General features: G+C 37.8%; 1 protein-coding gene across 2 annotated transcripts; it reads left to right on the forward strand.

Annotated features, from left to right (window-relative positions):
* Positions 1-10,258: 10,258 nt before the first annotated feature.
* Positions 10,259-21,393, forward strand: LOC141642914 (uncharacterized). 2 transcript variants are annotated; one of them, XM_074451910.1, is made up of 3 exons: positions 10,259-10,713; positions 10,840-11,123; positions 13,334-21,393. In XM_074451910.1, exon 3 carries the CDS (start codon positions 19,852-19,854, stop codon positions 21,187-21,189), a length of 1,338 nt encoding a protein of 445 aa, XP_074308011.1. In that variant the 5' UTR covers positions 10,259-10,713; positions 10,840-11,123; positions 13,334-19,851; the 3' UTR covers positions 21,190-21,393. The 2 variants fall into 2 exon arrangements, 1 of the variants encoding a protein (XP_074308011.1); XR_012543533.1 differs by lacking the exon at positions 13,334-21,393 and adding an exon at positions 12,080-13,273 and having other exon boundaries at positions 10,268-10,713.
* Positions 21,394-21,786: the final 393 nt, after the last annotated feature.

Consider the following 21,786-nt stretch of genomic DNA (forward strand, 5'->3'; position numbering starts at 1 on the left):
GATAGTAATAATCAAATGTCGATAAAAGAACTATTATGTTATATTACAAGTGATTTAAAACCAACAAACGATATAAAAGATACAACTCAATGGCTACTCGCTATTACTATCAAATCTCGTGAAGACTCATCCCTGTCCGAACTCAAGCTATCAACGACATCAACACCTGCTAAGACAGACTGCTCACCATAAGGGATCACGGCAGACACATAAAACAACAAGACAACCACACAAGGTCAGTACTGAGATAAGATACGACAATATCAACAACATCTATCAATACAACACAATACAATCAGTCTCACACACAATCACACCCACTCCAATCAATCTCCGTCACCGACTGTCCACTGGACCAGCCCTGCCAGTGGGGGACCGCAGCCGTTCCCACCTAAACCCCGCTCATCATACCGAGCGATAACCCTGTCCCATTAATGTGCACATCCCCTCCCGTGGCGGGTTCCACGGAGGGCGAAACTAGAGCGTGAAGCCACTCCCGCAAGTGACTCCACTCAGCCGAGAACGCATCTCGAGAACCAGAGACAAACAATCACAAACCGCTGAAATACAACAACAACCAACAACCGTATACACGCTGCCACACAAACACAACCACAATACAACAACAACGACACCACAATCGAAACACTAGACTATCCACAGAAACTGAGTAGGCGAACCTACCTTTAAGCAACTGCAACCAATCCATGCCAACATACGACATATCCAGCAATCAAGCAATGCCTATAACCACAACCCAATCATCTATTACTACCAAGCAAACCCTAACTGCAAAGACAAGGATACAGATGATGATGACGACATACCTACAAGGAGAAACCCGGCAAAAGACCGCTACCCGACTCAAGTTACACTCTTCTAAGGCACAAGAACCTGCAAAGGCTTCCATGGAGGTTTTATGGTGAAGGGAAGGGAAAGAGGCGACTAAAGGATTGAAGAAATGAGGCGGAAATGATTTGCGGATTTAACAAAACGCGATTAAAAACCCTCGCTGAAAACCCGATACTCGATCGAGTATCCCACATACTCGATCGAGTGACACCCTAGTCGATCGAGTATCCAAGCTACTCGATCGAGTAGCCTCTACTCTATCGAGTACCACCCGTAACTCACAACCCAAGAGAACTTTGGCACGCACTTCTAAGGACTATTACCGCTCCCAAGGTCAGTCAACGCTGGTCAAAGGGTCTCTAAAAGGGCGGGTATTACAGTCTTCCCCCCTTAAAAGAACTTCGTCCTCGAAGTTCAACTCACCCATCTCACAGCACCAGACACGGGAACACAACAACTTCACTCCTCTTTCGACACAGGTCACTACTCCCCAGAAATACCCTTCCCCTATGTCATCATCATCAACTGTCACTCTATATAGGTCAACTCTTACAAGATATTTCTTGAAATACTCAACACACCACGAACTTACACTTTCACTTAGCAACAACCAACAACGCGAAACATATCTCATATCAACATGCCGCATGACCATACTACCATGTTACTCAACCACGCGATTCTATTACAACACATGGCACCACAACTGTCTCTTTATGACCGTCTTTTAAAACATACTATCAACTTTCACTTCAACGCATGAATTACTCAATGACTAAGGTAACCAGTTACAACTTCATGCACGCAATGTGACCAAAGTAATAGAAAATTTTGTAAATCAACAAATCATTATAAACGAACAACAACATGCTTTCAAAATCAGCCTTTTAATTTTGCGACATTACTCTTCCCCTCTAAAAGGAACTTCGTCCCTGAAGTTCACCACCAAATCATTATATATGTTACCTATTACTTGCATCGTGATATGGATCCAACCATATTATTCATTGTTGACATTACTTATATTACTCGTATAACCAGTCAATCATAAAGATATATACAACCACATTCGAACAACTAGTCACCGTCAAGCACGTATAAGCATATCATTTGAATTTGTATATATAGAATTCGGTGAAATATAAGTTGTGGACAAAACGGATGTAAAACGAATGCAATTAGAATAATCACAACTCCACTATTCGCTGCAAATACGCCTTTAACACCAAGCATGTCTTCCAACATATGAAATGAACGGTCCGAATATGTTACTACTAATTAATAACCATGTTAAACATCAAACATGCAATTATATAACAATTAAACAATTTTAATTTCTCAAAAGTTCCTGTAACAGTGCTACTCGATCTAGTATGTAGTGGTACTCGATCGAGTGCCCGTTACTCGATCGAGTAGCCCTGATATCAGAATGCTTCATTTCCTTCACACCTGCATCTACGCGACCGAGTATGGGGTACTCTGTCGAGTACCTACAGGTCAAATACCTTGGAAAACCTGTCATAACCCACATGTATATATACATAATCGTCCCATAACTTGAGTCAGGATGACTTCCCGACTCACAAAATCCTGCAACAAAGTCAAACTAGCAAATCCGGCCTTATGGCCAAGCATACAAATCCGAAATAAAAGTTCTAAGAACCAACGACTACCATAAACTAATGACGACTACCATCAACCAAACACAAAGGTAAAGAATAGGAGTATCACTCCTGCTGCTGCTGCTGCTGCTCCTCCTCCATCACCTCATCTCCGCCACCATCACCTCCCGATTTGCCCTCCCCCGATGACCCAATACCCGCATCAACTCCCGCTCTAGCTCCAGGACTCACGTACCATGGAGTCAAGCCGCCAAAGGCAAAGGACTGCGGTGTCCCCCAAGCTGACTGATCCACTCCGTAAAAGTGGAAAACCCCACTATAGTCCCCAACTCCACTCCACCATACCGGATGCGGTCCCTCTGTCCCAATCCCCTTAGTGTACGCTATCTCGTGCATATTCCTGAGTGTCAAAGTAGATGACACTCTCTCTGCCAAGTAACTCGATCTCGTCTCCGGGGTGTCGAGGTAGGGGTAGCACGGAAAAGGGTGTTGCTGCGGTGGTGCTACCGACCGTGGTCTTGTGTCAGCGGTCCTCTCCCTCACTCGACGGGGTCCTCTCCCCAACCTGGGCCTCTCCTCCACTACCGCCGCGTTCTCCCCCTTCTTCGGCTCGGGCATCACCTGGAGAATCGTGTCATCAATGAGGTACGTCCTCAACTGTCGAGGTCCATCATCACCCTCCTCCTCCTCGTCGGAGTCCACAACTATAACCACTGGGTCTAACGGCTCTGTCGGTGGAAGGTGCTCAGGAGCCGGAATCTTCATCCAGCTCATGCCCCACACCCTCCAAGCAAGGCTGCCATCAGCTAAAGTTCTCAACCATTTCAGGTCGAGGTAGTAGTCACGGTCCATAGTAGGCACCGGTGTAGCCAGAGGAACATACTCGAAAGAAGCCTCAAAGGTGGTTAGCTTTTCAGCTAACCGAGTGGCGATAGCGCCACAGCTCAAGTACCGGAAAGTGGCCGTAGCCATCAAAGCAAGGCTAGCGCAGACTATGGCAGGAGCATTAAAGACCACCCTCTCGGTTCGCTCCGGGTTGAGGTAAGACATCAGAAGCAACACCTCATGATTGTTCAGTTTACTGATATCCGGTCTATCATAAAGGAGGTTCGAAAGAGAATGAAGAAAGATCCTCAAGGTAACATGCTGAACATCATTAATCAACATGTTGCTTGAGGTGGGAGCTGGCTTTCCGGTAAGACAAGGCATTAGGCGGCAGACACCGCACTCAGCAGGAATATCAGTGATGGAATCCTTGGGAGGCTTGGTCAACCAAAGGTGAGAAGCGAAAAGGTCCATGGTCAGCAAGAAACTGGTGTTCATCAACCGAAACTCAACGGTTTGGGCAGCTGGGTCATAACTAAAGGAGCTCATAAACTCCAAAGTAAGAAAAGGGTAGGAATATTTCCTCAGCCGATACAACCTCGTAAATCCCAAAGTCTCAAATATGTGACGGACATCCGTCTCTATTCCCAAATCCTCCAAAAGTGTGGTATCTACACACCGAGTTGGCCTCATCTTGCGTTTTTGCAAAACCACAAAACGCTCTCTCTGTTTAAAATCTACAAACACTACCGAAGGGTACTCCGGTACCACGGGTACCACGGGTCCACTCCCTTCCCCAGTCTCAGGCTGTGAAGCCCTCCCCCTTTTGCTTTGTCGGGTCCCTATGTTCAGTCTCGGCATCTGTTTCAGCATATAACTTAAACCAACCTGCATAAACATAAAAGGCACATAATTCACGCAATTGAACTTGGATACAAAACTAGGTACACACTTTCACCAGTAATTTCCCAATTTGATATGCACATTCAGTTTATAGCAACTCATATTCAATAGTTGTGAAAAGTTTAGCATGGTAAACACAACATACCCAACCAATTCTAACATCCTAGCATGATTCAAATGTAACTCTATATACACACCTAATAACATGTGAGGTATTTGTACATGCTCATAGAAAAGTAATTTAAAACATATCATCATCAACCTTCAATATTAGAAACAAACCACTCAATTAGACTTGTCAGACGGTCTCTACAGCTGTAACAATTTTGACATATTCACCATCAATTAACATCACCATTACCATATTGAAGTTTAACCCTTACTTAAACAATCATATCCAACACCAAATTTCAGATATATAAAACTGTGAGATCCCTGAAAAAATCTCCTTTTTCGAAAATAAGTAAATAGGTGGAGTCGCCAGTAGGTTTTATAAAAAACATACAAAAATAAGTTAACGGAAAAAGGCCCCTTTTGATCCCTGGAATGGGGACTGATCCGTCACTCCGGTCCGAACCAAAGATTGCGGATTCGGGGGTAAAGGTACGATCAGGGAAGGTGTTAGGCACCCGGATCGCCCGTCAAACTGACGGCCTCTACTATTTATTTGTAATATTATATATTTGACGAAACTAAGACAGAAAAAAGAAAGTTAGTAACAAACCTTATACAATTATTTACACTGACAAATTAATATGTTAGTTAAGACAATAAAATAGAGAAAATAAATAAAAGGTAAAATAAAGATTTAAATAAGAACAAAGAGTAAAGAAAAACTTATTTGATGTCGGTACCCTCAGGCCTATGTGGATGTTGACTATTAATAAATTTCGACTTTGTCGTTAATTTACGGCTCTTATGCGCTTATATGGAACTGGGACGATTTATGTGACTGGATGGTTTGATTTGAAACTGGGACAATTTATTTGTATGTAGTTGGAATTGAATCTGGGATTATATATTTGAGACGGTGTCTGGGAGTATTGAAATTATGGTCCGGTTTGATCTTGAATCTCTCGGTATTTTATTTGTGTCGCTTGTTTTCCTGAGAATATTTTTGTCCCCCTTTACCCGTGTATATGCGGGTAGTATTTATACATATTGAAAATGTTGTAGCTTACTTGGTATAGGAATAGGAAAAGATAGTCTCCCACCTTAACTACCTCTTTGATTTTCCATCTACTTCGAACTGTCATCCAATATTTATCAATCTTGTTTAGCATCCCTCGTAGATATGGAAATTAGCTTTTGCACAACTTCTATCATTTAATCCTTTGTCGGTTTTATCGCTTTATGGGCTTCACGTGTGAAGCTAGCTAGACCAACTCAAACATGCTTACTAATCTATATATATATATATATATATATATATAAAAGAGAGTTTTTTCGAGCGATTGTAGAGCGTCCACATCATCAAAAATTAATTTAGGAAAGTTTCATAAATAATAATTTCCACATAAAAAATAAAGTGGAGAATCTTTTAATTATTATAATATCTATATTTCCTATTTTATATTCATGAGAAGTTTCTAATTTTTATATAAAAACTTTGACATTTCATTTGGCAAAAAAATGTTGTTATAAAAATTATGAAGATAATATAATTGGATTTGTGGTAAAAAATGCTTTCATTAGAGTATAGATTTCATATGATTTGCACATACAAGTATTAAAGATGGTGTATTTCTTTTAATAACATTGAAAAATAATGTTAGTGTGGTGATTATAATACGTATAAATTATATAATTGTCCCACATCGAAAGATTAATATAAGGTGGGTGATCCTATAATTATAAATAGGAGTCATCATTGGAACCTATATACCAACCAAAAATCTTTTGAGTTTTTTTCACAATATGATATATACAAATTTTTTCTATATTATGTATTATATTCAAGTGATGTTTATAATCTTTTTATAAAAACTTATACATCTCAATTGTCAAAAAAATATTATAAAAAAAACATATGAATATTAAAAAATAGTACTCCCTCCATTCAAGACCAAATACAACATTTTCGTTTACACACTTGTCAAGACACAAATTACAACGTAAATATTTTAAGTTTACATTATAAAAAAAATTAAAAATTTGATATTCTCATTGTACTTTATAGGTGAATCAAATAAAATCTCACATGACCATATTTAGTCTTACATATTACAAGGAATCGTAAAGATTCTATTCGTTCATGAATAGTGTAAAAAAAGGAATGTTGTATTTGGTGTTGAATCGAAGGAGTATAGTATTTGCTCATTATTATTCCCCCTGGTTAGATGCGAATTATGTGCGAAAAATATGGTGTATTTCTAAGTATGTTATTTGTCCCACATTGAAAAATATGTTGGTGTGGTGAATATATTACGTATAAATAATAGAATTGTCCCACATCAAAAGTTTAGCATAAGATGGTTGATCATGTGATTATAAATAGACGACATCCTTAGAACTTAAATACCAACCCAAAACTTTATGAGTCTCCTTGGAGAGTCTTAAGAGTTTATATCATTATCTCCACCACATGATATATATATATATTTTATATTATGTCCAAGTGATGTTTATAAGTTTTATATAAAAACTTATATATCTCATTTAGCAAAAAAGTAACATAATTTATTTATTTTGAAAAATTATATAACTAGATTCGTGGTAAATCAATGCTAGCATTAGAATATAGTATCATACGGAGTATTATTTGCACATATTTTAATTACGATAATAAGTTAAAAAAAAATGTACTATACGAATATTAATAAATAGTATAATATTTGCTTATTATTATTATTAAACTGGGTTTGATGTCGAATTAGGTGCGAAAAAGATGGTGTATTTCTAAGTATATTGTTTGTCCCACATTGAAAAATAATGTAGGTGTGGTAAATATACTACATATAAATAGTTGAATTGTCCCACATTAGAAGGTTATCTAAGGTGAGATATCACATGATTATAAATATAAGTCATATTTGAAACATAGGGGTATCAACCCAAAATATTTTGAATCGCTTAAAAATTATCTTAGAAAGTTCTTATAAGAGTTTGTATTAAGAACAAACCTTAGTTACAACAATACCATACAAATATTAATCACGTAGATATTTATAAAAGCGATTATATATTACTATATTAGTGATATTATAATGTCTATTTTAAGACAATTGATAGTATAATAACTTTATTTAAGACAAAATCAATAATTAAAAAATAAAATGGGTGCTAAATATACATAAATTTTTTTGTGTCATATAATGATAATCTCTGCACTAAAATAGAAAATTTATGAATTATAATACAATCAAGTGTTGCATAAAAAGATCTTGAATCCACAAACAAATCAATAAAGAGCTTTTATACTTTGATAAATAGTACTCCCTCCGTCCCGGTCATCTGTTGTCTTTTGGTTTTGGCACAAAGACCAAAGAAAGGGGGAGGGGGTCAATTACTAAATGACAAGTGGAATAAATTGGGTGTGAATGATCAAATTACTCATCAAATTCATTCTTAAAATAGAAATGACAACAAATGACCGAGACACCTCAAAATGGAAAAGGACAACAAATGGCCGGGATAGAGAGAGTAGAATTAAATCTTTTTAACTTTCAAATATAGGTAATTATTATCTCATTAGATTTGAGTAACTAAAATACATCATAATTTTTAACCTTTAATCAAACTCGCACCAGAAACAGGAAGTATTATGCATTTGTTTATACATTTTATTGCTCCCTCATTTACATCTTAAAAATCATGTCAGGAAAAAAAATGTAATTTAAATCATATCATTTGTATATATTTTAATTATGACAAAAGATGAAAAAAAACGTACCAATATAAATAGATAGTATAATATTTTCTCATTATTAAATCGGGTTGGATATCGAAATAGGTGCAAAAAAGATGATGTACTTTTTCGTGTGTTATTTGTCCCACATTGAAAAATAATGTAGGTGTGGTAAATATACTTCGTATAAATAGTTGAATTATTCCACATCATAAAATTATCATAAGGTGGGGTGATCTTAAAAATTAATTTAGGAAAGTATCATAAATAATATTTTTTGATGTAAAAAACAAAGTGGAAAATCTTTTAATTATTATAATATTTATTTCCTATATATATTCAAGTGATGTTTCTAATTTTTATATAAAAAAATTTAAATTTCATTTGGCAAAAAAATATCGTTAAGAAAATTATGAAAATAACATAATTTGATTCGTGGTAAAAATGATATCATTAGCGTATAGATTTCATATAATTTGTACATATATAAAATTGTGTACTTCTTAGTATGTTGTATGTCCACATTGAAAAATAATATAGGATTATATAAAAATAATAGAATTGTCCCACATCGAAAGATTAACATAAGATGTAGTGGTCTTATGATTATAAATATGAGACATCCTTGGAACTTAGTTATCAACCTAACATCTTTTGCGTCTCTTAAATAAGATATTTTGACTTTTGATCATATCTAAATAAATGATTAGACATAAGATGTAAATATTAAGACATTAATTATAACCAATTTTTTTTACTAAGTTAATTATCCCGTTGCAACGCACGGGCATCCAAACTAGTAACGTAATCTAGTCTATGTAGTAGCAGGGGTTAACTTTGTGGTTCACTCTAATTTAGTTTTTCCATGGATAATTAGCCCTTCACAATATGCAATGGACCAATCGTTCTTTTTTACGTATAACATCTTGACCCGTAACAAAGGTGGGTTGCCTTTATTGAAACTTATTATTAAGCCCACTTATTCTAAATATCGCCTGAAACGAGATACGAATATGACAAGTCGTCAAACTGGATTGGAAGGAAATGGATGGCTTTTAAGGTGGTTTTGTGTCATTTTGAGTAATTTATGGGGAAATAAGCGTAAAGAGCCGTTAATTATAACATTGTCAATTTTCATTGAGTCATTAAATTTAAGCCTCATCATCGGGTACCCGCAAGGCTAGGTAGACATTTTGAGGTGTCTACAGAAGCCCCCACTTTGACCTAGTCTGAGTAAGACGAAGGTCAAAGTAGTCCCGGCTCGGAGACGGATAAAGGATAAGAAACGTGCACTGGGCCTCTTATATTACCCGTCCGGAGTAGTGCGATCTGAATCGCTTAGCAAAACTTTGTTTTACTAATTTGGAACTGGTATAGCCAAACTTTGTTCAGCTTGTCTGGAACTAGCATGACAAAACTTTGTTTTGTCAATCTGGAATGGAGTTGGTAAAACTTTGTTTCACCAATCTGGCGTGGCAAAACTTTGTTTCACGGCCCGAATCTGGTAAAGCAAAACTTTGTTTTGTCTTTGTCCAGAATCTGGAATAGCCAAACTTTGTTCGGCTTAAAGGTGAGATCGTGAAATCGATTTCCGAACTCGGTTGCGTATAAGGGCCCGCCGACCAAGGGATGCTTCTTAGTTTTGCGGGTGAACAAAACGTGAAATTGTTTAGCTTCGCAGTGAACGAAAGGCGGGTCGTTAGTTTCGCAGTGAACGAAATCGATTGCTTTGCGGTGAACAAAGCCGGATTATTCCGCAGCAGGTGAACGGAATGAGATTGCTTAGTTTCGCAGTGAACGAAACCGGATTTGCTTAACTTCGCAGTGAACGGTCGGATTAGAACACAAAATTTGATTTTATGAACTAGGACGCGTGTCAGAGCCCGCCGACCAAAGAATTCAAAATTTTATTTTGAAAAAGGATTGCGTGTTAGAGCCCGCCGACCGAGGAATTTCAAAATTTATTTGAAAAATGATTGGAATGTAAAATTTTATTTTACAAACTAGGATGCGTGTTAGAGCCCGCCGACCAAAGGATTTGAAAATTGCAAAATTTTATTTCGCAAAGAGGATAAGTTCAGAAAATTTTATTTTAAGAACTCAGATGCATGTCAGGGCCTGCCGACCAAAGGATTTCAAAATCGTAAAAATTTATTTTACAAAATGGGCTGGTTGATTGTCCAAAATTGAAATGGATAGGTAGATAAATTTCTTTTGACTTATCATTGCTAAATGGTCTTGTTTGGCTGTGTCATAAAGAAAACCCATTTTGGATTCCCAAAATTTTCCACTGTCCAAAATCACCATGTTTCTGAAATTGTGCACCACAAAATTTGATTTCTGGATTGTTTTCTTCGATTCCTCCATTGTCTCTTAACTGATCTTCTTCAATTCGTCTATTGTTGTTCACCAGATAAAATCAATTCGACGGTATAGCCCGTCGAATCCTTTGATTTCACGATTGCTAATGTGGAATGAAATTAACGGTAGATGTGCCGCCATTCCAGCTCCTGATTAGGACAAAATCAGCGTGGGTTGCGCCGCCTTGCCCGTCATTCCAGCTACTGATCGGGGACAAGTTGATAATCTTCAATCGAAGTTTGCATGCTGGAATTTCAGATACTTATTTCATCGATCAAGTTTTCCTCCGTATTATGATTTCAGGTTTTTTTTTTCCCGATTTCTAATTAATTTTCTTAAATCCCTCCATTGTTGCTCAACGAAGGTCCAATCAATCGTCACTTTGTGAACCCGATAATTAATTTTTTTTCATTTATTATTTCTCACTAGAGAATGAGATCAAACAAGTACGACTCTCTGATATGGAATGAATTCAGCGTTGGTTGCGCCGTCGTGGTTGTCATTCGAGTGCTTGATTGACAACAAGATGGTCGGTGTTGGAGAACCGTTGAATTGGCTCCTGATATGGGATGTAATCAGCGATAGTTATTGTACCGTCGATAAGCAATCGTTCGAGCTTCGAATTGGTGACCGGATGACTGATGATGGAGCATTGTCGAACCCCTTGGCTGTGACATTTGAGCAGATTTCTTGGCACCAGCTCCGATCAAGCTGTGAGTATTTCCGTCTCTTTATTGACTGATTCATATTTATGCCTCTTTTCTTTGTTTTATTTCTTTACTGGTCAAGTCGTATGCTTGATTATAAGATTGAACTGATAGTTTTACTGGTCTTGCGAATCAAGTAGTGTGCTTGATACAAAGCTTCTGGCCAAATTATGGGTGCTTCCCCTTTCTTAGTCAATTGATGTTGAATCTATGCTCTCTTTTTTGTTTTTTTTATATTTTTGGTTTTATGGTTTTACCGATTTCTCGAATCAAGTAGTGTGCTTGATTGCTTGACAATACAATTATTCCGTAATTCAATTGTGATGATAATGATGCTGCTGATGTATGATGCAAATGAATAATGACGCTAATGATGCAAAAAAGACAACACTAGCTAATTTACGATGCATTTCTTTCTAAAATAGACCATAGAAACCTGCTACATCTTATTACTAGTCCTGTTAATTTTTTTTTTCAAAACGTGCTACTGAGCATAATCTGGGAAAGGGACGGAGTACTCTAGTCCTAGCTGCTTAGGTGTTGTGCCTATTGAGTTGTTACCAAATTGTACGTCCTTACAATATTATTGGTCACGGTTGTCTTCTAAATTGTTAACACATGCATAATGACTTTTCCCTTAGGCCCTTCGTTTTGGCTGAAATTCTTCTATTTAGATTCCCTGTGACACAATCCTCCAGAGGCTGCTTGTTGTGGTAGCCCCCTGTTTATTTCCTGGTGTGTGTTTTTTTTTTTTAGTGCCACACAGCAAATCTGTTTTCTAAAACATTTATTATTATTTTTTTCTGGAATTTTTCCCTCGCCTTGGAATTTGAGATTTATACTGTAAAATGAGTTCTGCCTCTTTATAGTAACAAGTTCGGCTAATTAAGCAAAACTAATAGCATAGAAACAAAATACTTTTGTGACCGTATAAACTTAGTGTACATTCCCCGAATTCTTAGATGCTAAACGAGGGTGATAAATGGAATGGAGTAGAAGGTTCTATGGTGTTAGAAGACACTGGAGACCTGTGTGCCTCTCTCACTCACCTAAATGAATGAAAGGATCGTCCCAAGAGGAATGGAAACAATGTAACTGTGGATTGACTCGTCTGAGAAAGGACTACTCTGGAATTTGAATTGCAACTTTGGACTGGGATTTTTTTTGTCTTTTTTTTTTTTACATGAATTTTTTTTTGTCTTTTTTTTGTCTTGTGAATTTTTGAGACTTTTGACACTTGATTAAATTGCAACTTTTCCTGGATTTTTTTTTTGTGAATTTTTGCCTTTTGACATTTGAATTTTTGAGTCTTTTGAGACTGTAGTTGTATCTATTTGAGATCATAACTTTTCTCTTTGAATATTTGAGAGTCTTGAAACTGGATTTGGATCTGTTTGAACTCGTATCGATACTTAGACTCACATCTTAAGTTCATTCTAAGGGACTTGTGGTCACCTATCTTGTTTTAAGGGCATGGAGTGTGCGCTCCCGTGTTTCATTTGGTAAGTTTGGGCACGGGTGTACTAGGGATATGGTTTTAATGTTTTTGAGCTAGTTTTCTAGCACCAATGGGAATGGATGACAATATTTGCTAAAATGGTCGATTATGTGAGTTTGTGCTCATCTAGTGGTCATTTGAGATATGAGAAATTAGGACAAATTTGGTAGAAAGCAATTTGTGCTTACTTGGAAAGTTGACAAATCTAGTAGTCATTTGAAATATGGAAAATTGACGAATCTGGTAGATAGAGAGTTATGCTCGTTTAAACTAGTAGTCACATGAAGTATGGAAAATTAACGAATCAAGTAGAAAGATGGAATCTCCAAACCTATAGGTCACCTAGTCAGAGACACGGCGATCAAGGAATTATCACACCACAGAGATGGAAAAGATGGTCTAGTGCACGCCCTCGTTTAGGCTGACTCTAAGAGGTCGACTGATCTACACTAAAAAGATACGACCTAAAGTATTTCAAGTCTATTCTACTAGTTAAGGGTAAAAAGTAGAACAAGTGACTAATAAAAACGACATATGCTCGTTTTTTTTATTTAACTCAAAAGGACTGGTATGGTCCTATCTTAATTAGACACTTATGTAAACTAGTGTTTGTTTAGGTAATGTCAGGAATACTCGTATGAGATTATGATTATAAGAATGAATTTTATCTCTATTGACATGTTTATTCTTACTCTTAGTTTTTTTTATACATATGCAGCTGAGAAAGGACTTGGATGGTCCTAATTTAATCAAATTTTGATGGAAACTACATGTGAGATGGTATTGTCTAGTCTCCCTGTAGACTTCTTTTCTCCCCAGCGGAGTCGCCACTGTGAGATCCCTGAAAAAATCTCCTTTTTCGAAAATAAGTAAATAGGTGGAGTCGCCAGTAGGTTTTATAAAAAACATACAAAAATAAGTTAACGGAAAAAGGCCCCTTTTGATCCCTGAAATGGGGACTGATCCGTCACTCCGGTCCGAACCAAAGATTGCGGATTCGGGGGTAAAGGTACGATCAGGGAAGGTGTTAGGCACCCGGATCGCCCGTCAAACTGACGGCCTCTACTATTTATTTGTAATATTATATATTTGACGAAACTAAGACAGAAAAAAGAAAGTTAGTAACAAACCTTATACAATTATTTACACTGACAAATTAATATGTTAGTTAAGACAATAAAATAGAGAAAATAAATAAAAGGTAAAATAAAGATTTAAATAAGAACAAAGAGTAAAGAAAAACTTATTTGATGTCGGTACCCTCAGGCCTATGTGGATGTTGACTATTAATAAATTTCGACTTTGTCGTTAATTTACGGCTCTTATGCGCTTATATGGAACTGGGACGATTTATGTGACTGGATGGTTTGATTTGAAACTGGGACAATTTATTTGTATGTAGTTGGAATTGAATCTGGGATTATATATTTGAGACGGTGTCTGGGAGTATTGAAATTATGGTCCGGTTTGATCTTGAATCTCTCGGTATTTTATTTGTGTCGCTTGTTTTCCTGAGAATATTTTTGTCCCCCTTTACCCGTGTATATGCGGGTAGTATTTATACATATTGAAAATGTTGTAGCTTACTTGGTATAGGAATAGGAAAAGATAGTCTCCCACCTTAACTACCTCTTTGATTTTCCATCTACTTCGAACTGTCATCCAATATTTATCAATCTTGTTTAGCATCCCTCGTAGATATGGAAATTAGCTTTTGCACAACTTCTATCATTTAATCCTTTGTCGGTTTTATCGCTTTATGGGCTTCACGTGTGAAGCTAGCTAGACCAACTCAAACATGCTTACTAATAACGTAATGTAGTCTATGTAGTAGCAGGGGTTAACTTTGTGGTTCACTCTAATTTAGTTTTTCCATGGATAATTAGCCCTTCACAATATGCAATGGACCAATCGTTCTTTTTTACGTATAACATCTTGACCCGTAACAAAGGTGGGTTGCCTTTATTGAAACTTATTATTAAGCCCACTTATTCTAAATATCGCCTGAAACGAGATACGAATATGACAAGTCGTCAAACTGGATTGGAAGGAAATGGATGGCTTTTAAGGTGGTTTTGTGTCATTTTGAGTAATTTATGGGGAAATAAGCGTAAAGAACCGTTAATTATAACATTGTCAATTTTCATTGAGTCATTAAATTTAAGCCTCATCATCGGGTACCCGCAAGGCTAGGTAGACATTTTGAGGTGTCTACAAAAACGAATTTCAATTTGGGGCACTTTTTAAGACGGAGTTTTAAGGCAACTTTTAGGGTGAAAATCATTAAAATCCAACTTTCAACATAGTATATACAACATATAGTACTCAATTACACCATCCAACATGTAAGAAACAACCAAAAATCGATTTTGATTTTTGTAAACCCTAGAAATTTCGTCCCTAATTTTGCAATTTCTAGTCTATTTTACAGCAATTAATCACCAACATTCAAGAAAAGGGAAACATGTGAATCATATTACAACAATAAAAAGCAATAATTTGCCCATATGAATCGAAATTTCAGTCAATCCTACCATTCTAACAAGTTCAAGGTGATAAAAACATGTAAGTAGGGAAGAAATTCATACCTTGATTAAGTAGGAAAGTAAAAGAATGCAAACAAATAAGAAGAAACAACCCAAATCCGTCACCACACTACAAAGATATGAGAGCTTTTGAGGGTTATAAGAGCTTAGGTTTCGAAATCAAGAAGAAAGAATGAGAAGAATAAGAGGAAATAAGGGATTTAAGAAACCCGCAGAATCACTGTACAGTAACCTACTCGATCGAGTGTCTAGGGTACTCAATCGAGTGCCCTCTACTCGATCGAGTAGGCGCTATTTCGTCGAGTATCTGCAGAAAATTTTCACATCCCGACGTCATAGCTTCCTAACGAGATCGAGTGAGGTCTACTCGGTCTAGTACGCACTCGCACTCGGTCAAGTATAGCTAGGTACTCAGTCAGAAATACGAAGTAAATTGAAGATTCCTGCTAAAACAATATCGCGTGTCGATTCCAAACTAAGTTCGGATTCGTCACCAGTTATCATGCTCGTTCACGCATTACCATTATTACTCAAGCATACCATATCGTCTCAACAAATAAGGTTTATGTCATATTATGCTACAACAAATTACCAAACTCGGTTTACCTGCTACCGAGTCATTCATAAGCATAATCACGTCATCCTACCATACTTAAACTTATCTTACCACATTACTACCAAACTTGTGTTCACATCAACATGAAACATATAATTAACGATAATTCATTCTTTCATATGTCATATAAATGCATACTCTACATAGCAAATTAAGGCCTATCATGTTCCAAGTTCAATCATAAGCAAATCATTCTACATAAATCGATCGTCACGCAGCGGAAAGTTTCAACCAATAAACAAGGCATATACGCATTACTATATGCTATGTCTCATATTATAACTCAACACTTCTTTAATTATCATCTTTATAGCTACAGTAGGAATTATAAACTCATATATGATTACCGTTATTAACAACCCGAAGCAAACACTAACATGATCACCTTCATATCACGGCATACACTTTCACATTTTCACGCATTTCTATCAAATAAACTCTTGTCACGTTTCTCATAATCATCGTACAAGCTCACTAATCATGCCAAAACTTCACTATACACCATCCAAATGCAACTACTATACCCATCTCTATGTTAGCAAAGACTCAACCACAAATAACTCCGACACAATTAACATATACATCACATATATACACACGGACTCCACATTCCCATACCCTGTGACTGACTTAAGTATCATGGGGCCAAGATTTTGAAATGAGGGCGCCTACCCACTCAAAATCTAGCATCAGCGGGGCTCCCATTATACAAACACCAGGTTCATTTTATTAGACTCACTACGTTCATTATTTTCATTGGTTACAGGTTCCAAAATCGTCGCTCTGATACCACTTTGTAACACCCCCATATCCAGATGAGCCTTAACTAGGCCTTCCTTCGCATATAAGGGCATTACCATCTCGGTTGCCCGAGGATAGTAATAATCAAATGTCGATAAAAGAACTATTATGTTATATTACAAGTGATTTAAAAGCAACAAACGATATAAAAGATACAACTCAATGGCTACTCACTATTACTATCAAATCTCGTGAAGACTCATCCCTGCCCGGACTCCAGCTATCAACGACATCAACACCTGCTAAGACAGACTGCTCACCATAAGGCATCACGGCAGACACATAAAACAACAAGATAACCACACAAGGTCAGTACTGAGATAAGATACGACAATATCAACAACATCTATCAATACAACACAATACAATCAGTCTCACACACAATCACACCCACTCCAATCAATCTCCGTCACCGACTGTCCACTGGACCAGCCCTGCCAGTGGAGGACCGCAACCGTTCCCACCTAAGCCCCGCTCATCATACCGAGCGATAACCCTGTCCCATTAATGTGCACATCCCCTCCCGTGGCGGGTTCCACGGAGGGCGAAACTAGGGCGTGAAGCCACTCCCGCAAGTGACTCCACTCAGCCGAGAACGCATCTCGAGAACCAGAGACAAACAATCACAAATCGCTGCAATACAACAACAACCAACAACCGTATACACGCTGCCACACAAACACAACCACAATACTACAACAACAACGACACCACAATCGACACACTAGACTATCCACAGAAACTGAGTAGGCGAACCTGCCTTTAAGCAACTGCAACCAATCCATGCCAACATACGACATATCCAGCAATCAAGCAATGCCTATAACCACAACACAATCATCTATTACTACCAAGCAAACCCTAACTGCAAAGACAAGGATACAGATGATGATGACGACATACCTACAAGGAGAAACCCGGCAAAAGACCGCTACCCGACTCGAGTTACGCTATCCTAAGGCACAAGAACCTTCAAAGGCTTCCATGGATGTTTTATGGTGAAGGGAAGGGAAAGAGGTGACTAAAGGATTGAAGAAATGAGGCGGAAATGATTTGCGGATTTAACAAAACGCGATTAAAAACCCTCGCTGAAAACCCGATACTCGATCGAGTATCCCACATACTCGATCGAGTGACACCCTACTCGATCGAGTATCCAAGCTACTCGATCGAGTAGCCTCTACTCTATCAAGTACCACCCGTAACTCACAACCCAAGATAACTTTGGCACACACTTCTAAGGACTATTACCGCTCCCAAGGTCAGTCAACGCTGGTCAAAGGGTCTCTAAAAGGGCGGGTATTACAGTCTTCCCCCCTTAAAAGAACTTCGTCCCCGAAGTTCAACTCACCCATCTCACAGCACCAGACACGGGAACACAACAACTTCACTCCTCTTTCGACACAGGTCACTACTTGATGTGACCATTATTTGCGCACATTTAGTCCCCTAATTGAGCCTATTTTGCATACTATTATAACATTCTATGGCCATTTTATCCGTCAAAACCTTCCTATTTGCTTTTCTATTGCATTTCATATGTTTTGTAGAAAAGAAGATAATAAGGCGGAAATTCCCGTCTTTCGTGCATATTTGGAAGCTACTTGACGATACTAGATGGACTAGTATGAAGAGGAAGCAAAGACTAAAAACCAATCCCGCAAGAATAAAATGGGAATGAGCAAAAGGGAAGAAAAGAAGGAGAATCACTGCTGAAGAACAATCCGAGCGGATTGTCTCCAATCCGCCCGTCTCCAAACTACACAATCCGAGCGTCTTGCTTTGAATCCGCTCGGATTGCCCCGTCAAAATCCGTGCGGATTATCGAGAATCCGCTCGTCTTCTTCTCCCAGAATCCGCCCGTCCCGACCACAATACGCACGGATTCCTCCACAGCACAATTTCGTCTTCTCCAAGCTACAAAGAAAGAAGCCCTTCCTTCAAGAAATACCGGCTTCTCCCTGCTCAAATCTCAAAAGTGTAATTACTAGTTTAGTCCTTAGTTAACCCTAATGCATCCACCTAATTTCTACTATAAATACCCCCATTTGTAAATAACAAAAGGAGGGGGATCTCTTTAACATCTTTTTAGCTAGAAAAATCCTTCTTTAGATTATATTAGGAGTAGATTAGAATAGATTACTCTTTAATCTTTCCACAAATTACACATTAATCTCTTCTTAATTGTTGTTCAAGTTTATCATTCAAGTTTATTATTGGGTAATTGAAGATTATTGGGTTATTATTGGGAGATTGACAACCTTCCATCAATCATCAAGTTTCTTCTATTATTCTTTGCTTTATTATTTGGATCATCTCAAGTTTGGTATAATTCTTTTACTCTTTAATCTTTATTGTTTATTTCTTCATTCTATTATCATGTTTATACTTGTTGTGATGATTGACACCATTAATGACATGTTTCCCATGATAATGAGTGAGTAGTTTCTTTAGCTAGGATTAGTGGGTAATTAGGGGAAACCAACATGGGATTGATTCATGCTTAATCTAATATGTTCACATGATTAAATTGCTTGCTTGTTTGTTGTGATGTCAACTTTATGCACATGTTATGTTTGATGAAATGCTAAGCCTATGAATCCTTGCATTTTTACCATCTCTTATCTACTCAACTTGACTCGTAAGATATAAACCAACTCGAGTCTTGTTAGACCATGCATAGAAGTTGATTAGGAGGAAAGTAAGTCGACTTGTAGGTGTTGTACAATCTAATCGATTCGGCTCCGGGACCCAACTCTTCCTAAGAACCGTAAGATATAACCCAACTCGGTTCTTCCATAACATTAATTGCTTGCAACCTTGTAAACATGTTTGTATGATCAACACCATGAATCCCCCATAACCCCATGATATCCTAGCACTTTTAATCAATTGTTTACATCTTTCCTTTTATTGCTCGTTCTACTTTATTGCTTGCACTAGTTTAGACACAACTACAAACCCAAACAAATTGTGACACTAGCATAAATTGAGATAGATAGACTTAGAACCCAAAGCACACCGTCCCATGGATCGACCTCGACTTACCGCTAACTAGTTGTTTGTTGAGTATTATAAATGTGTTTGATTGGATGAGTGACGACCTCGACCACGTCAAAATGGCGCCGTTGCCGGGGACGGTGCTATGTGATTAAGTTCTTGCTTGTTTGTCTATTTTGATTTTGCTTTCACCTTGAGGGACTTGTTCCTCAAGGATTGTTCTTACCGTTTTTGTTTAGTTCCCATGTTTGTAGTTGTATCTTTATCTTGACCATGATGATGCAAGACTTGACATATGGAGTATGTGGTGGATCTTTTGAGTATGACTATGGGTATGGGGAGTTTGAGGAGCAAGTCAACACAAACCTACCTTATCATTTGTACAACGAAAATCCTAACCACTACCCCAATTTTTCCCACCAAAATTACCACACCCAATATCAACAACAACCACCCACCCAATACCCATTTCACAATGAACTTCAATTGCCGCAATACAACCACTTACACACATGCCCACAACAAAAAGATGAACCCATTCAAAACATGATTCTCCAAATGATGGGAGATCAACAAAACTTCTTCAACCAAATGCTAGAAGAGAGCCGAAAAGAAGATAATGTTCTTAAAGACATTGTTATCCAAAGAGAGGAGTTGAGGATTCAAATTGCCCAATTAAAAGAATTCCAAGCAAACACTCACCACCGTTCTTTGGATATTGAGCATAAATGCGAGTTTGAAGTAGTGACATTTGACATGGAAGATGAAAAGTGGGAAGAGCCAAGTTCCTTGAGCTCTTGTGACTATGAAAGTGTTGTATTCGATGAGGAAGACATGAGGTTGAGTAAGTCAAACACTCTTAACCTTTGTGAGTATGAAGGTGTGTCTTTTGATGTGAATATTGAGGTGTTGAAAGAGGAGTTACATGGAGACCACATTTATGATTCACGTGAGGATAGCAACAATGATGATGAGCCTAGAGGAGGGATTCATACAATCACCTTGCTTGAGGAGCCTATCCTTGAGGCATTTGAGATACCCTATCATGAAGAAGAACGTCCTTCCTTTATCATTCATGAAGACCACTTGGCACCTATCATGGATCCAATGATCATTGAAGAGGATATGTTAGACCTTCTTCAAAAGGCCAAAGTTTCTTACAAGAGCTATTTGGTAAAAAAGCTTAAAGAGAAAATTGCTCGTGAGGCTACTTGTGAAGATTTGGCACCCATAATTTCAACTCCTATGGTATCCGATCATCAAAGTCATGAAAATTCTCCTTCTACTCATGAAGGATTGATAAATTCAAATGCTATCGTCATCACCAAAATTGAAGAAGAAGTTGGTAAGTGGAAGTCCACGGATGAAAATGAACCATACTTCATGCTTAGTTTTAACAAGAATCATGGGTGTATATATTTGAAGCATCGGGAAAGCTCTAACGCTAAGGAGAAGCCAAGAAAAAGAGCATTCTACAAGCCTCCTTGGCCAAATTTCATATTCAAATTGAGCAACCCATACTTATGCTTATTTGGAGCTTGTTCACAAGCTTTTAATCTTTTATTAAGAGCTTTGAGCTCTATGGATAAGAATCTCTACAAATTGAACTAGTTTGGTGGAGTCCTACCTCAAAACCACCATTTGTAAGATATTTCTTGAACCCTTTTACTTTGTATAATATTGTACATTTACATTTGCATTTAATTTCTTGCATGAGAGAGAAGAGAGAGAGAGAGTCATCTTACATGTTTCATGAGCAAATTTCAGAAAAAGATAAGGAAAAAGAGAAAATCAGTGAAAAGGGGTATGTTGTTTCGTGAAAAAAAAAGAAGAAGAAGAAAGAAGAAGAAAAGACGCCCTGGATTCTAGCAAATCCGCCCGTCCAGGGCCCACGGAAAGCAAAATTGAAATCGAAGGAGAATCCGTGCGGGTTCCAGAAATCCGCCCGTCCCTGCATAATTCGTCCGTCTTTTCCACGGACGCCCGTCCCGTATGTCGTCGAAGCGAGATTTTGAATCGTGTCAAAATCCGTGCGGATTATCGAGAATCCGCCCGCCCGTATCAAGCCGTCCGTCCCGAACAAAATCCGCCCGTCCTTTCCCCGCTTCTCGCCCAAAGAATTTCTCTGTTCTAGAATCCGTGCGGATTCTACAAAAGACGCCCGTCTTCTTTCCCCCGAAATCCGCCTCTCGACCGAAATCCGCTCGG

The sequence above is a fragment of the Silene latifolia genome, chromosome 2 (assembly GCF_048544455.1).
Source record: "Silene latifolia isolate original U9 population chromosome 2, ASM4854445v1, whole genome shotgun sequence".
In the NCBI taxonomy this organism is placed as follows: Eukaryota; Viridiplantae; Streptophyta; class Magnoliopsida; order Caryophyllales; family Caryophyllaceae; genus Silene; species Silene latifolia.

Coding starts and splice junctions, on each gene's coding strand:
- LOC141642914 (XM_074451910.1), top strand. CDS start 19,852: ATGATGATGCAAGACTTGACATATGGAGTATGTGGTGGATCTTTTGAG.